The 15061-nt window shown below is 51.2% G+C and overlaps 1 protein-coding gene across 1 annotated transcript in view; it reads right to left on the minus strand.

The window, feature by feature from the left end:
* The window catches only part of COL13A1 (collagen type XIII alpha 1 chain), a 156625-nt gene that overhangs the window by 15897 nt on the left and 125667 nt on the right, over positions 1–15061 (minus strand). Inside the window, exons 23-30 of the mRNA XM_063102132.1 lie at positions 14708–14752; positions 14243–14311; positions 13020–13043; positions 11421–11483; positions 10342–10386; positions 9880–10032; positions 4569–4595; positions 3561–3641 (exon numbers count right to left, since the gene is read on the minus strand). Of these exons, the coding sequence (XP_062958202.1) occupies positions 3561–3641; positions 4569–4595; positions 9880–10032; positions 10342–10386; positions 11421–11483; positions 13020–13043; positions 14243–14311; positions 14708–14752 (507 nt within the window). The remainder of the gene's footprint in view (positions 1–3560; positions 3642–4568; positions 4596–9879; positions 10033–10341; positions 10387–11420; positions 11484–13019; positions 13044–14242; positions 14312–14707; positions 14753–15061) is intronic.

The raw sequence follows: 15061 nt of genomic DNA on the forward strand, positions 1-15061 counted from the left end.
TGGTCAGGACTGGTGCTGCTGGAGTGGCCTCCCACCCCCACCCCTGGCAGGTTTGAGGTCCCTGGGTGCACTCTATGAACAGAAGGCCAGCCATCTTTGGTCAAGAGGCCAGAAGAAGCACTTCTGAACCGAGCATAGACGGTGTTGGTGGTGGGACAAGTCATGACTCATGGGGAAAACAAGGCCACAGTGGGACAGACAAGAGGGATCACAGGCAGGGTGTGGGGTGGGCTGGGGTGAGGGGTAATGGAGAAGTGTCACTCACCGGTGGCCCAGGCCTGCCGTCCAAACCTGAAGCTCCCTGGACGAAGGGCACAGTTTGACCAAAAGGAGGGGAAGGGAGGAACGGGAGGGAGAAAAAGGGGACATGGGGAGGGAAGAGGTGAGTAAAGCAGTGACTCTGGACAGACATAAATGCTGGTAATCAAACACAATGGGAGAAATAAGCTCGGGAGGACAGGGAGTGGTATTTACACGGAAACCAACGAAAACATGGAGACACTGAACGCAGCGGCCGACTGCTGAGCAGGATGGCTGCCCTGTCCTCCACGCCCCCTGCTTCCCTCTCTCCTTTTATCCCCTCTCAGAAACCCCTCTTCCAAGGGGCTTCAGTGCTCTGGGGAAAGGGACACAGATGTCTGGAATCAGAGCTGTGCTCCCTCCCCAACAGATTTCACTGGGGAGGGACATGCTTACGTGGAGGGTGGGCCCAGCTGAGCATGATCTTCCAGCCTCTTTTGCATACATGTTGAGACCAGGCCACCAGGGCCTCAGCCCTGAGTTAAAGCACCCAGTTTTGAAACCTGGTTAGAAGCTGGCTTCCTTCTACTTCAGCTGGTAAGAGCAGTTGACCCCTGAATGATAATACCAATGATGCCTGACATTTCTCTGGCACTTTACAGTTTGCAAAGCTCAACACAAACTCAATCCATTCATATGCTCTCAGATAAGGGCTCTTTTACAGAAAAAGGCTTTGAAGGCATCTGACTGGGACAGAGGTCTAAGGCCATGTATCCCCTGGAGCAAACTGGAAGGCAGGTGGGAAGATATTGAGATCCACTTGCTATCCAGTGTCCCTTGCTGTCCAGTGATATATATGGTGGGAATGGGGTTCTTGCTCCAGTGCCGGGTTATGAAGCTGTGTCTGAAACCCACCTAGGAAAACCAGGGGGAGATTTCTAATTATCCCAATGTGAAAAACCAGGGAGAAGGCAGCAGAGATACCTTAGCCCAGTAGAGACTGAGTTCTTGAAAACTGCTTCCAACTGAGCCTCAGCTTCAGGATTTTAAAGGTGGGGAAAAGTCCCTAGAAAAGGAAGGATAAGAGCTGCTTCCTTCTAGGGAAAGGGTGTGGGGTAGGAAGATTCTGCAGGGACCGTTCTCAGTTTTAGGACCACATCTTTCTGGGACTGACCTTGACTCCCCAGGCTAGTGAGCGGTGCTTCTCTATGTGCACATTGGAATCTCTTGGGGCAATGTTAAATAATACACATGCCTGGGTCCCACCCCAGCCCAATCTAATCAAAGTCTCCAAGAGTAGGGTGCAGGTAGTGGTATATTTGAAAAGCTCCCAGGTGATTCCAGGGTGCAGCCAGTGTTGAGAACCACTTCTGAAGGGCAAATAGAAGGAACTCAATGAGATATGCCTGGAAAAACAGGCTGCTACTACGTAGAAGAAAACATCCAGGCAAGGCCTAAAAACGAGTAGCTAAATATCCACCTACTCTGTCTGTGCAGAATTATTACTAAGTTGTGTCGAGAGGTCTGGAACAGAGAACTTTCTTTTTTCTTAGGTGGGCCACTGATATATATTGTAAGGTTTGTGCTGTTGTAAATATTTTTGATCTAATGTTAGAAAATGGGGAGATTTCACATAAAATGCCAGATGTCCAGCTTCGTTTGAAAAATTGGAAGATCCAGAAATACTGGACCCTCCTTCCTACAAAGCAACAGTCAGCTTAGCTGACAGAGAAGAGGCTGTTCCCTTGAGAAGGGATGCATGGTCTCTAGTGTACCACGGTCCCCACCACTCTCTATTGTCTCCCTCAAGTCCGTGTTAGTTGCTTTCTATGAATATGCTTGTTCTATTGTTTTTTTAAGGTAAGAAAAGTATTTGTACCCATGCCTCTATCAAAAGTTGGACAATTAAAGCGAGACTGGGTACTTGGCCTTTCTTCATCTGGCACTTTCTTTTTTCTATTACCTGTTTGGTCTCTGTGCCATTTGCATTTCAACCCCTTACTGACATGAGGGTTTTTGGGGCCATGAAGGTGGACAAGGAGAGATTTGTGGTTGAGTAGGGGCAGGAGGGCTCTTTAATAGTAAGGAGAACTTAATCACTGGACACAGTGAAAGACATGGGAACATGTCTGCTAAAGTCATCACTTTTTCTGTAGTCTGTCAAGTGAATCAGCTTCTTAAATATTCCCACAACTGATGCATTAATGAGGGTGTAATTACACATTTTGTTTTTGCTGTTTGGTTGCTGTGGCTACATTAACCAGACCTTCAAGCTCTGCCAAGCTGGGGTAACTGGGCTGCCCATTGTTTCCTTGCTCTTTATGGCTACCTGGGGGTGGAAACTGGCCTTGAGCCCGGGAAAGAGGAAGCCTGAGTGGCTGGAAGGAGCCCCTTTGCAAGGCCTTGGCATCAGTGGAGGAGCAGCCTTTGGCCCGGCCACCAACTTCATATGTCACCTCAAGTGGCTCACTTTCTTCTTGGGGACCATCAGTAAAATGATGAGATGAATCATTAGTGTCCCTTACAGCTTTTGAAAAAAGAGTGCCAACCTCTTTTGAGGTGTGAGGGAGTACAGACCCAGGGCTCCAGGATAGGTGGTGGGATGTGCTCACCTGCACACAGGTGAGGTAGTGAAGAGGCCATCTGCCCCCCTGGGTCTTGGAACAAAGGGATTCACTCAGCCCAGCTCCCACATCCGGAAATGTGAATGCTTTCTGAGCAGCCCCCTGCCTCTGACCTGGGCCTCCAGCCCTGGGAAGGCTGAGATCAGAGATCTCTAGGGACCCTTAGTGTGAGTGGTATTAGCCTACTGACACCCCAGAATCTGACTTTTTACATGCTTTGCTGCTGTGGCCAGTGCTTAAGAGGAGAGAGCTGGGACTGCCTTGGGGGCCCTCTGGGAAAACAGAAGGGAGACAGAAAATCCCATTGTCCCACTGCTTCCAGTCCCTGCAAGCTTGGCCCCGTAAGGGCAGACTTTTATTGCCCCCAAATTGGGCACAAGTAGGGCCTGAGGCTGTTCTCAGGACATGTCTGGCTCTCCAACTGGGCACTCCTTGGGGTGGGGGGGGACCCTGTTTTATTCAGCTTCGCATGCCTCCAGCACCAAGGCCAGGGCTTGCTCAAAGGAGGCCCTCAGGAAGAGAATTAGAGCCTACGATCCTGTCCAGGTGGGAAAGCAAAACCACATGGAGCTCGGGAATGCTCAGGACTTTAGAACCCGTGCTTTCCAGCAGGCTTCTCCCGGGTCCCTGCCCAGCACCCAGCAGGACCACCCACTGGGCTCCTCACAACAGTCTTGCTGGGCCTGAGATACTTACGGGTAATCCCAGAGGACCTCGGTCTCCTTTTTCTCCCTGGGCGCCCTTTTCTCCTTTTGTTCCATCTAGTCCTGCTTCCCCCTGGAGAAGACGGAGACAGGAGGAGATCACAGATGGTCATGCCCCAGACAACTCATTCTGGCATTCTGGGGTCCTGGAGACTGAGGTGGGGTTCATAGAGGAGGGAGGACGTGGAGGTGGTTGGGCCAGGGGTGGCAGGCTGGGGACTCCAAGAATCCAAGAATTCATTCTTAGCCTGCCTCTGCTTCAGTTAGCACTCCCTGTGTCTCTGTAGTAGCATTGAGGTCCCCGAAGGAAAAAGGGATACACGGAGTTGGGACAAACTCATAGGGCAGTTCCAGGTCAGGCTTGGCATGGGTGACCTTTTGCATGGAAGGAAAACTGGGATCTTGCAGAGATTTGCTGGTAGATGCCTGAAATGCCACTATTAGAGCTCTGAGGCTCACAGACTAGTTGGGAAAAGAAACTGCCCAAAGTCCCCAAATCCCCTGAAGAATGCCAGGGTAGGAGGTAAGAGCCATTGTCATGCTAGCGGCCTCTGGTCCCCTTATCCATCTGAAATGCCTGGGGGCAGACTGGAAGAGCCCCAGCTAAGTCCAGTGGGCTTGGCCCTGGGGAGGGGTCCCACGCTATGTCTGTCTCCCACCTACACTTCAGGGTGAATGAAGGGTCTAGGACAGGCTAGATGGCAAAACGATTTCACCGTTTGCCAAGAATCTCACCTGTCACCTTGTGGGGTCAGTTGATGGATGGGAAAATTCTAATCCAAAGTATGCCAGGTGTCAGTGATGAATGTGAAAGGGCACTGGAGGACTTCATTCTACTATAATCGTACCCCACTGGCCAGGGTGTCACACGGGGAAAAGGGTGCCATTTAGGGAAAAGTGTCAGCTGGGCCTCTGAAGCACGTTCCTTCTTTCTGCTATCATGGGTGCAGCCCCCTCCCCCACCCCCTCGCCCAGCACCTGTCACTTGACCTCTTCTTACCTTTGGTCCAGGAACACCTTGGAGCCCCTGCATTTGGGATCAAAACAAGATGTATTAGAGCTTCATTTACAGTTAATTCAACTTCTTTGTCTACACATCGGACGACAGAAGAACAAGGATTTTGGGTGCAGAGTGTGGTCTAGTGGTCCCTGCCCATGGGGGGTAGAAGGAAGTGCTAAGGGAGGCTGACAGAAAATCTCTGTGTGACCCCACTGCTGACCCAGAATCTCATGAAGGGAAGATTCAGAGATAACACAGCAAAAATAAAGTAAGTTAATATATGTAAAGTGCTTAGAATGGTGTCTGGCACATAATAAGTTGCAGAAAATGTTGGCTACTATTATTACTACTACTACTACTTCTACCAGTGACGACAGGTGACACACAGTGTCTTGGGGACTGTGAACCCTGCAATGGCATGGGCCAGCACCTGTTGGTTGAGGGTGCTTGGAGGCCCTCTAGGTGCAGTGCAAAGGGGTCCCATGTTTACACTTCTGTACCCATGGAAAGGCCAGTACAGTAGGACTTATTTTAAATGGGTCACTTTCTCTTTTAATCCTGGTCTTTTTGCCAGCTGGTTAACAGGAAGGAGAACAGGGAGGAGAAGATGTCTGATGGCAAAGGGTTAAGTAAATGTTGGGCAGAGCTTAGTGACACGGTGAGCCTGGGGCTACCATTGCCAGTTTCCAGGGAACCAGGCAGTGCCCAGGCTCCTGGGTGTCACTGGGATGGTGCTGTTTAACATGAGAGGGAAGAGGAGCAGGGAGGGGTTGTGGATAAGAAAATCTCTCCGTGGGGAGGAGGAGACGATAGTGACCTGAGGTTGAGCCCAGGGACTGCCGTGGGGAGGGGATGCTAGGGACACTACCACAGGGGACTGAAATGCTGATAAGCCCTCCAAACTTACCGGAGGTCCGGGAGGCCCCTCTGGCCCTGGTGGCCCAGGAACCTAGAATCAAAGGGGAGCCCTGTTACACTCAAAGTGGTCCTCTCTCCTGACATGGCCCAGGGTCCAGCTGGGGACTGCCAGGCCAGAGGAGGACAGGATTGCCCATCACACAGTCTCCCAAAAGAATGCTTAGAACAATAGGTCGGAAACTCACAGCAACCCGGGGGCCTGCACAATGTTGAAAAAAAAAAATTGCCAGGAAATGTTCCTCAAACATCTATTCTTCCTCATTATCTTGAAAAACCAGAAGATCTAACAGCACTAGGCTCTTGTCCGTGCATGGCGATGTCGCCTGCAGTGGGACAAGAGCTCTCCCCTTTAGGTGGGGCACGAGAGCTCCGGTGTACTCCAGTCCTCACCCCTCCTGCTTATCTATAACCCAGGCCGCTTGCAGCCATTCTTGCATAGCTGGCCCTTGTAGGCATTGGAGTTTGAGACCCTTGGCTTAGAGGAGCAGAGATTGGTTGTCTGAAACGGGGGGAGAGTGAGATGTTTGTGCAGAATATTTCTCAAGTCTTCCCAGGTTTGTAACAGACAGGATGTCGACGGCTAGTCTCCGTTTCCTTCGAGGAGGGATTGTTGGAGAAGAGATTCAGACTGGACAGTGGAAATGGAGGAACCCAGGGCCACCTTCTGCCCTGAGGAGGATGGTGTCCCCTGCAGATTCTGTCTTTGATGAAAATAGACATCGATTTGTCTGCAGTCGGCCACTGCCTGCTCCTGTCGGAGCTGGTCACCCACCTCAGCGTTAGGGGTCTCCTCAGATGTCTCACCCTCTCAGAGACAGAGTTCCCTGGAGTGTGGCCAGGGCAGTGACCTCTCTGCTTCGCTGCAAAAGGAAAGCCCCATGCACTGGGCAGATAGGTGGACCCCAGATGTCCCTTGGACCCTGTGGCCTTTTTAGCTCCATAGTAGCCTCCTTGTAGGAAACGCAAACTTTGGAAACCCTTTTTTTTTCTTATAAATAAGTAATACGTGTATCCTGATTGCGGTAGTGGTTATACCAATCCACGCATGTATTAACCTTCACAGAACTGTGCACACTCCCCTAAAAGTCAATTTTATCTGCATGATAATTTTAAAAATAAAAAAAGTTAAAAATATTTAAATGCTTTTTTGAAACATAAAATGTATTTGAATATATGTATATAGTTATGATAATTATATATAATTTTCTCTATTCTTTTTCACTTAACGTGAAACCCATTTTTCCATTTTTTAGATGTTCCTCATAAGCTTCCTTTTAATGGAGTCGAGCTATTCACTGAGTGGAATGAACATGAGCTACTATGTAGCCAGTGCTTAGAGCAGTGCTTGGCACAAGGAAAGCTCTCAAACATGGTGACTATTATTACTATTAATATTTTTACCACATGCTACTTAATCCTTTCCTTCTTGTTAGAAATTTAGGCTATTTCCAATTTTTACTTTAAGTACTTCTGGGAGGAACATTTTTGTATATAATGCTTTTCCTAAATTTAGGAACATTTCTTTAGAAGGCTATCTATTTCTAAGCAAGTAATATACGTATTATATGATCAGGTCTGTTTCACTAAATGCAGACAGGCTTGGCAACATTGAAGGGTGACAGGGCCGGGAGACCTCACTGGGGACTGAGAAGGCTTGGTGGTCTCTCTCTTGGCTCTGAGGTGGCATCTGGATTGCCGAGTCCCCGCCACCAAACATCCTCTCCCTCACGGGTCCCTGATCTCTGTTGCTTTCCTGGAGCTTTCCCCTGAGCTTACAAATAAGGCCGATTCTCTCCCATCTTATGAAAACTGTGCCTCTACCCTGTCCACCTGTCACTCTGCTGTTCTCGCTCCTCTTCCTTTTACTCTCTTACTTCTCAAGAGAATCATGCCTCGTCTGGAAAGCCTTCCTCTGAAGCTTTGCAGCAAACTCCTATAAAGTCCTCAAGGCACTACCAAATGGCTCATCTGGGGTGCTCATCTGAGTCCCCTGGTGGCTGCCGCTCTAGTATCCATCACTGGGGACTGTGAGTGCAGAGGGACGGTTCTCTTTATTTTCCCATCTCTAGCCTCTAGCACCAGGACAGATGCATAGCAGGTGCTCTGCAAATGCTGCCGAGAGGCCCGGTTCATGGGGAGACCATGGAGCACCCACAAAAGTGCTCAGCAAACTCAGCACCGTTCAGCTTCCTCCCCTCCCCATGTCAGGCAGCTGTGCGTTTCATTCTAGAAGTGCTGTGCATCCTGGAGAGACTGTCATTTGATGAGGTCTCTGTCAAATAATCTCCTGTGACAGAAAAGGAAGAGCAGGTGGGACATACCTCTGCTCCTGGGTCACCCTTCTCCCCGGCTTCTCCTTTTTCTCCCTGTGGGCACAAAACACCACAGTGTAAATGCCAGCACCTGGGGGATCCTGGGCACAGACACACCCTTGCATCTGTCACAACCTAGCCCTAGACTAGACTGGTCTAGGTGTCAGCTAGGAACACCTCGGAGGGTGTGGAGGCAGTTGGCCTGCAGGACAGAAGACTGGGGAAGAGGCTGTGGTCACTGTTTTCAAGAATCTGAGGTTCTAGATGTGGGAGGAGAAGCTGACATTCTGTGTGGACCATGTGGTGAGCAGACATTAGCGTGGACCTGTGACTTGTGTCTAAGCCATAGAATGGGGCATATGGCAAAGGGATGGGATATCACTCCTGTCATTATGTTACAAATTACAACATACACATATTATACAAATGATAACATATGTAGAACATATATTAAGATTATGTTACAAACATGTTACACACTCATAGCTCTGTCTTGCTAGCATACGCTAGAGAGACACTCCTGCTAGCCTTGGCTTTGAAAAAGCCAGCTGCCATAATGTGAACGGCCCTCTTTGGGGAGGACCATGTGGTAGGGAACAGTAGGTGTCATCTAGGACCCGAGGGACTCAGTCCTACTATAAAAAAGAACTGAATTCTGCCAGCAGCCAGTGAGCACAGAAGAGGGCCCCTAGCTCCAGATGAGAACTCAGTTGGCCAACACCTTGATATCAGCCTCATGAGACCCTGGGCAGGGGAGCCAGCTATGACATGCCTGGACTCCTGACCCGCAGAAACTATGTGACAATAAATGTGTGTTGTTTTAAGCCCCTAAATTTGCAGTGATTTGTTATGCAGCAATAGCAAATGGATAAAGCTCCAGAGGGTCCCGTGGGTGGGGTGGGAGGAGCTGTTGAGGAAGCTTCCACCCCACACCCAGGAGTGCTTCCTCTCCCTGGAGCTGCCCCACAGTGGAGTGGACATGTCGGGAGGCCACGAGCTGCCACCTGTTGTCCCAGCTGAATGGGACAGCCATGGTCGGGGGGCTGCTGAGGGATTCCTGCAGTGGGACTGGTTGACCTCTGAGGCTCTTCCCACTCCTAAGAGGCGAATTCTGAGTCCGAGACTAGCACCTTGGAACTAGGTTGGCATCTCAAGACAGAGGCTGTCATGCTGGGAGGAAGCTGTAACCCTTGTGTATGTCCCAGTGCTGGGGCTGCCATGGATGGACCCCCAGGCCGGGCAGGCAGGCTCGCGTTAGTGCAGCCTCATCACAGTACCAGGCACCTACTGGGCTGGGGGCCCTAGGGAGGGGCACACTCTCGTGTGCCCTCGTCTGCAGCTGCCTGCCGACAGCCTCAACACCCGGCCCTCTCGCCTTACTGTAAATCCTGGGCGCCCAATTGGGCCAGGCAATCCTGTCGCTCCGGGTCTCCCTTGGCCACCTGGTTCTCCTTTCTCCCCAGTTGGGCCATCTAGACCCTACAGATTGACAAAGACCTCTGTTAGTCAAGCTCAAGGTCATCATGCTCAGCATCCATGACCAAGTATGGCATGCATGGATGGCTCCTTCCTCCGAGGGTGGGTGTCTAGGAGGGTGCCCATTTCACAGATGGAAAACACTGAGGTCCAGAGAAGGCTCCCGAGCCAAATCAGCAGCCTAGCTGGCCTGTGCTAAGGTCCCTTTTTTGTACATGCAACCTTTCCTGGGAGTAGGACTTCAGCATGCTTCCCCAAGAGGCAGTTCTACGCTCATGACTTCATCTCTACCCCAACAATCTGGTGAGGTATCCAGGGAAGGCATTGCTATACCCATTTTAGAGATGAGGAAACTGAGGCTCTGCAAGGCTCGGTGTCATTCCCAAGGACACAGACAGGTGATGACAGAGCAGGACTCAGGTCTCCTGAGTCAGGACACTGGCCTTCGTAAAGTGAATGGCTTGAGGGGAAACCAAGTGAAGTCCCCATCCCCAATTCCTGGCTCCAGGTTTGTAGCCTGGGTAAGCAGCTGGCACCATGCAGAACTGGCATCATGCCTGGGCGTGGCACATGCACAAAGCGGCCAGCCAGCCCTAGCCACTCACCGGTGAGCCTGCTTGTCCCATCTCCCCTTTCTCTCCCTTCTCTCCTGGGCTCCCTGGGTGTCCGTTTTCTCCCTTCATTCCCGGAGGCCCATCTTTTCCTGGGGGCCCCTGGGGACCAGGGGCACCCATGTCTCCTGGTTTGCCTCGAGGTCCCTTTAGAAAACATCAGCAACACTTCTTAACCACATTAATGGAGCAAAGATGGGAGAGGGGGAGAGAACAGGAAAGAATGGGAGGCCAGAGGACTTGGCTCTTTGGTGCTTGATTGGAGCAGGCAGGGAGAGCCTGTCCCAGCCCGGGCGCCGCCGGCTCCTCCTGGGGCCTGCAGTGGTGCCCCTCTCCCACCCCCTTCTCCCTTCCCCACAGGGCTCACAGCTGGGCCTGTCCCGGAGCTTTCCTGCCCCCTCCCCCCCCAGGGTGAGGACTATTTTCAGAGGTGTGTCTGGGTATGTCTGTTCTTACCTTTTCCCCATCGTGTCCTGGAGGGCCTGGCAGTCCAATCTCCCCCTGTGGTCAAAACAACCAAAGGTGACTCTCAGAGCAGAGATAATAGTGTCATTTACGCAGCACTTCCTGCGTGCCAGGCAGCCTTCTCTGCACTTTCCCACAGAGTTCGCTCATTTCGTCCTCACTGCAATCCTGGGAGGCGTGTACTTTCACTGTCTGTTTTACAGATCAGGACTCAAAGCTCAGACTTGTGTGCCCGAGGCCCACAGTTGGAGAAGAGGAGAGGCAGGATCCGAGCCCAGGCACTCTGGCTCCATGGTCCTCGTTTTAGCTACAACTTTGCACTGCTGCCCCTGAGAGCCCCTTGGCTGCAGTGGAGGGCTGCTTGCCTCCCTGTCTCCTGTCCTGACTGCCCCACAGGGAGCTCCTTTCATCTTCACACCAACCCAAGCCCCTTCTTTAGGTCAGAGAGGGAGTTAAGAGAGGCGGGACAAAATGATGTAGGTGCTGCCAAGAGGAGCAGAGAGGAAAGGGTGGTGAATTCTGCCTAATAGATCAGGGGAGGCTTCAAGGAGGAAGTGGCCTCCGAGTTGGGCTTAAAAGATGAGAAGGGCTTTGAAAGGTAGAACAGGGAAAAGGACCATCAGGCCAGGTGGCCTCATAAACAGAGGACAGTGGGGAAACCTGAGAAAAAACACAGGGGTGGGTGGGGGATCGTAAGAGGAACGCCAAGGCAGGGCGCAAGGGGGGGGCTCCACGCCACGCTCCCCGATGGGCGGCGTGGGGTCCCAGCTGCAGGCGTGCTTGGGGCAGGAGCAGGGTTGCGTGTAGACTCGGGCCCCACCGCTCAGGGGGGTTGTGAATTACAGGAACCCAAGGCTGATGGCAAGGGCAGAGCGGCAGGGCCAGGGCTATGATGTGGGCAGGTGGGCTATGCGCCTGGGGGCTTGGGGAGGAGTTACAGGCCAGAGTGCAGTGGTAGTTCTGGGAAGAGAGGGTCACAGGACTAGGGGTAGCCCTGGAGTCGTGTGCTCAGGGACACATGCAGTGCCTTCGCGGGGTGGTCTTCACCCACCCCCCTTGAAAAGTTTTACCTTCTGGCCTGGAAGCCCTGGAGCTCCAGGTGGACCAATTTGCCCGGGAAGACCAGGAGGCCCCTAGGAAAGAAAGGAAAGACATAGAAGAAAGTTTGGATAGATCCAGGAGGGGTGGCCTGTCACCAGAGGGCTGCACGTGGAGGCTGGCTTACAGAGATCAGTTGTTTTCAAACATTTCCTCGGTGGTATAAACACTTTTTTGTAAAGGAAATAATACAAGGAACCCTAAAATGCAAAACAGGTAAGCACTGAGTGCATTGGGGTTGCAATGTGGGGGAGGGGTCTGAGAGCCACACTCTACAGTCTCTCCCTCCCCTGCCCTCTCCTTAGGCTCCTAGAAGATATATCTGACTTAAAAATGTCTCCAGGAAACAACCCAAATGTCCATCAGCAGGTGAACAGGTGGTACGTCCATACAATGGAAACTACTCAGCAGTGAAAAAGAGCCAAGTACTGGTACATGCAATGACAGGATGAATCTCAAACACACTAAGCTGAGCAAGAAAAGACAGAAACAGATGGCTACATACTGTGGGTTCCATTTACATGACGCTTGAGAAAAGATGCATTTAATCTACGGTGACAGAAGGCAGATCAGTGGTGGCCTGGGGCTGGGGGCGGGTGTGAGATTGCCTCTTAAGGTGCATGAAGGAACTTTCTGGAGTGATTGGGGTGGTGGATACATGTGTTTATACATTTGTTGAAACTCACCAAACTCTACACCTAAAATGGGTTCACTCTATTGTGTGTAAGTTACACCTCAAGGTTGATTATAAAAGAAAAAATATGTTTCCAGGGAAGTTTTATTTCTAAAAACTTTTTCAAATAATATATTTTAATATTCCCAAATGAAGTTCATTGATTCCAGAATCATGTAGTTAATACCAGTTTCTGGGATTGGGATGTCATATAAGTGGCGTTTGATTCTGAGCTTGTGTCATCCCTGTGTGTTCTGTGGCACATAGGCACACAGCATACAGCCAAGGAAAAATATTAGGTGAATTGAAATTCCAGTCTGAGAACTTTACGGTCTGTCTCTCCCTTCTCCACCTTGGAAGTTAAACTTGGTGGTGGTCATTTTAACTACAAATATTACTGACAGCCTTTCACTGCTAGGCAGGTGTGCAAAACCTGGGCTAAGAATTCACTGGTTTTCCAAGTGCGGATAATCAAACTGATTTCTAGACAGGGGAAAATGTGGAGGGTTACTATTGATTTTTCAGGGTAATGGATTTTTTTAGCTGAATGTTTAGAAAAAAGAGAAACAAAAACATCCTCCTTGATACAGCTATTTCCTTGATACAGCTGTGAATAGAACCCAGTATTTATACTGCCACCAGAATGCACAGCCTTGCCAATGAAGAGCCACTCCAGGGGACAGCATGTCCCAGGCATGGGAAGCTCCAGAGGCCCACCCATGGGTCCTGACCCCTGGCCCGAGCTCAGATCCTCCTCTGCCCCAGCTCTGTCAGGGCTGCCCTAGCCCAGAAGCCCAGCACGAGCTTTCTGCTGGTGAGAACTCAAGTCCTTGCTTCCAGGCTACCCTTGCAGCCCCCAGCCTAGTGCCCAAGGAAAGGAGGAAGGAGGCAGACTTACCATCAAGGCCAGCGTTCGGATCTCCTAAAAAACCAACACATGCAATCAGCTAAAGAGCAAACGAAAAGCTATCTGGAAGGTCCCCTCCGCCCAGTCACGAGAACGTGGGAGCTGGGACCCTCGAAGGAGCCCCGGTAGAGGCAGATCTCACAGTGGGGCTCCATGGCTCCCAGACCCCCCCTCCCCCCAAGGTTTGTAATTACTGGGCAGAGGGCACCCAGCATCTCATAAGCCAAATACTGCTCTGAGGTTGTCCTCCCACAGATGCAACATGCCCTAACAGGGACTGCAACAGTTTCTCCACGTTACCCAGGGACGGAAGGAAGCAAAACCTCTTATTCTTCCTAATCACCCACTGGGACCCTCCCTTCTTCTTTCCTCTTCTCCAAGAAACCAGATCTCAAGGTTGTGATGGATCTCCCTCTGAACAGACACAGTACAGGTTTAGCAGAACACGGAACCACTCAAAATACCACATAGAGGGATGAGGGCTTTAAGAAAGAATTTTACACCTTGTAAATAGATTGACACACACACAGATTCTTCTGAAGGAGTGGTTCTCAACCTGGGGCAATTTTGTCCCCCAGGGGACATTTGATCATGTCTGGAGATATATTTTGGTTGTCACTACTGGGGATGGGGTGCTACTGGCATCTAGTGGGTAGAGACCAGGTATGCTGCTAAACATCTTACCACACACAGAACAGCCTCCTCACCCCGCCACAAAGATTATCCAAAATGTCAACAGTGCCAAGGTTGAGAAACTCTGCTTTAAAGGATGGAGGCTTACAAACTTGAAATAGGATTTTGATACAAAAGGGAGACGTGTTCCAAGAAGACAGAACCATGTGTAAGGGAGTATGCTGTACCAAAGAAATGGAGCCCGTGCACCTTGGGGCCAGCTGAATGGGCCACCAGCACCCTGCAGGGTGCCATAATACTTCCAATATGTCTCTTGGGTGCCAAGAGCCAGGGTACCTGGCCAGCTAGGGCCCAGACAGAGAGCCAGGCCACCTGGATCCTGAATGGTAGAGGCTGTTGGACCAGAGGCTGAACAGCAGGAGGCCAAAGGAGAGAACATCTGTCCTGGAAGCTCTGCCCAATGGCCTGGCTACAGGGCCACTAATCAGCAGTGTCCCGGCACTCCCTCAGGGGGCATGGTGCAGAGCCCTGAGGTCCACGAGGACCTGTGATCTCTATCATCCAGGCTGGATGCCACTCACCTGGAGAGCCTCGTTGATGTTCCCATTATAATCCACCATCTCTCCTTTCCCTGGCTCTCCTTTGGAGCCCTAGAAGACAAATAAGATCTCAACCCAGGGCCCAGACCAGGAGGCACCTATAGACAATGGCTGCTTGCTCTCTGTCAAATGGGACTGCAGCCAACACTGGCTGCACCTGCCTGCACACAGGTGGGTCCAGAGAGCTGGAGGGAGCTGCGAGGGATTCCAGACCCTCTCAGAGGATGTTCAGGGATAGAAGAACAAAGAGAAGACTCCATTTGAGAAGTCTGGGCGAGACAGACCTGGAGGAGACCGAGTCCACTCACGACTGCCATGTCAGACCTCTTACCCGGGGTTAGAATGCTGTCCCCCCTACACCTCAAGACCCCAGGGTCAAGCTGCTCATGCTGTCACTCCAGGGAGGTGAGATGTCACACTGTGACTCCAGGAGAGAGATGCACACACCTTGGGACCAGCTTGTCCCTGTTCTCCAGCTGCTCCGGGCTCTCCCTGTTGCATGACAAAATTGGAGTGAAATGGAGATGACGCTGGGTACAAGAGACCCTGATGTCCCCAGATGGGCCATGCATCTGGGGCCATGGAGGGGGCCAGGAGGTTCATCTTAGCTCAGGCCACCAGGACACAGACCTCCCTGTTCATTAAAGTGCAGGCTCCACCCCTTTGAGAAGCATCCCTCGAACTCCTGTCTGTCCTCTTCTCTCCGAGTTCCTGTGGGCTCCTTCCCATGTCACATTTAATGATATTCTTTCTGTGTTCATGGTTAGTGACTCCCCTTTGTCCCTGTGGCAACCTCTCCTC

This window comes from Cynocephalus volans, chromosome 7 (assembly GCF_027409185.1).
Source record: "Cynocephalus volans isolate mCynVol1 chromosome 7, mCynVol1.pri, whole genome shotgun sequence".
In the NCBI taxonomy this organism is placed as follows: Eukaryota; Metazoa; Chordata; class Mammalia; order Dermoptera; family Cynocephalidae; genus Cynocephalus; species Cynocephalus volans.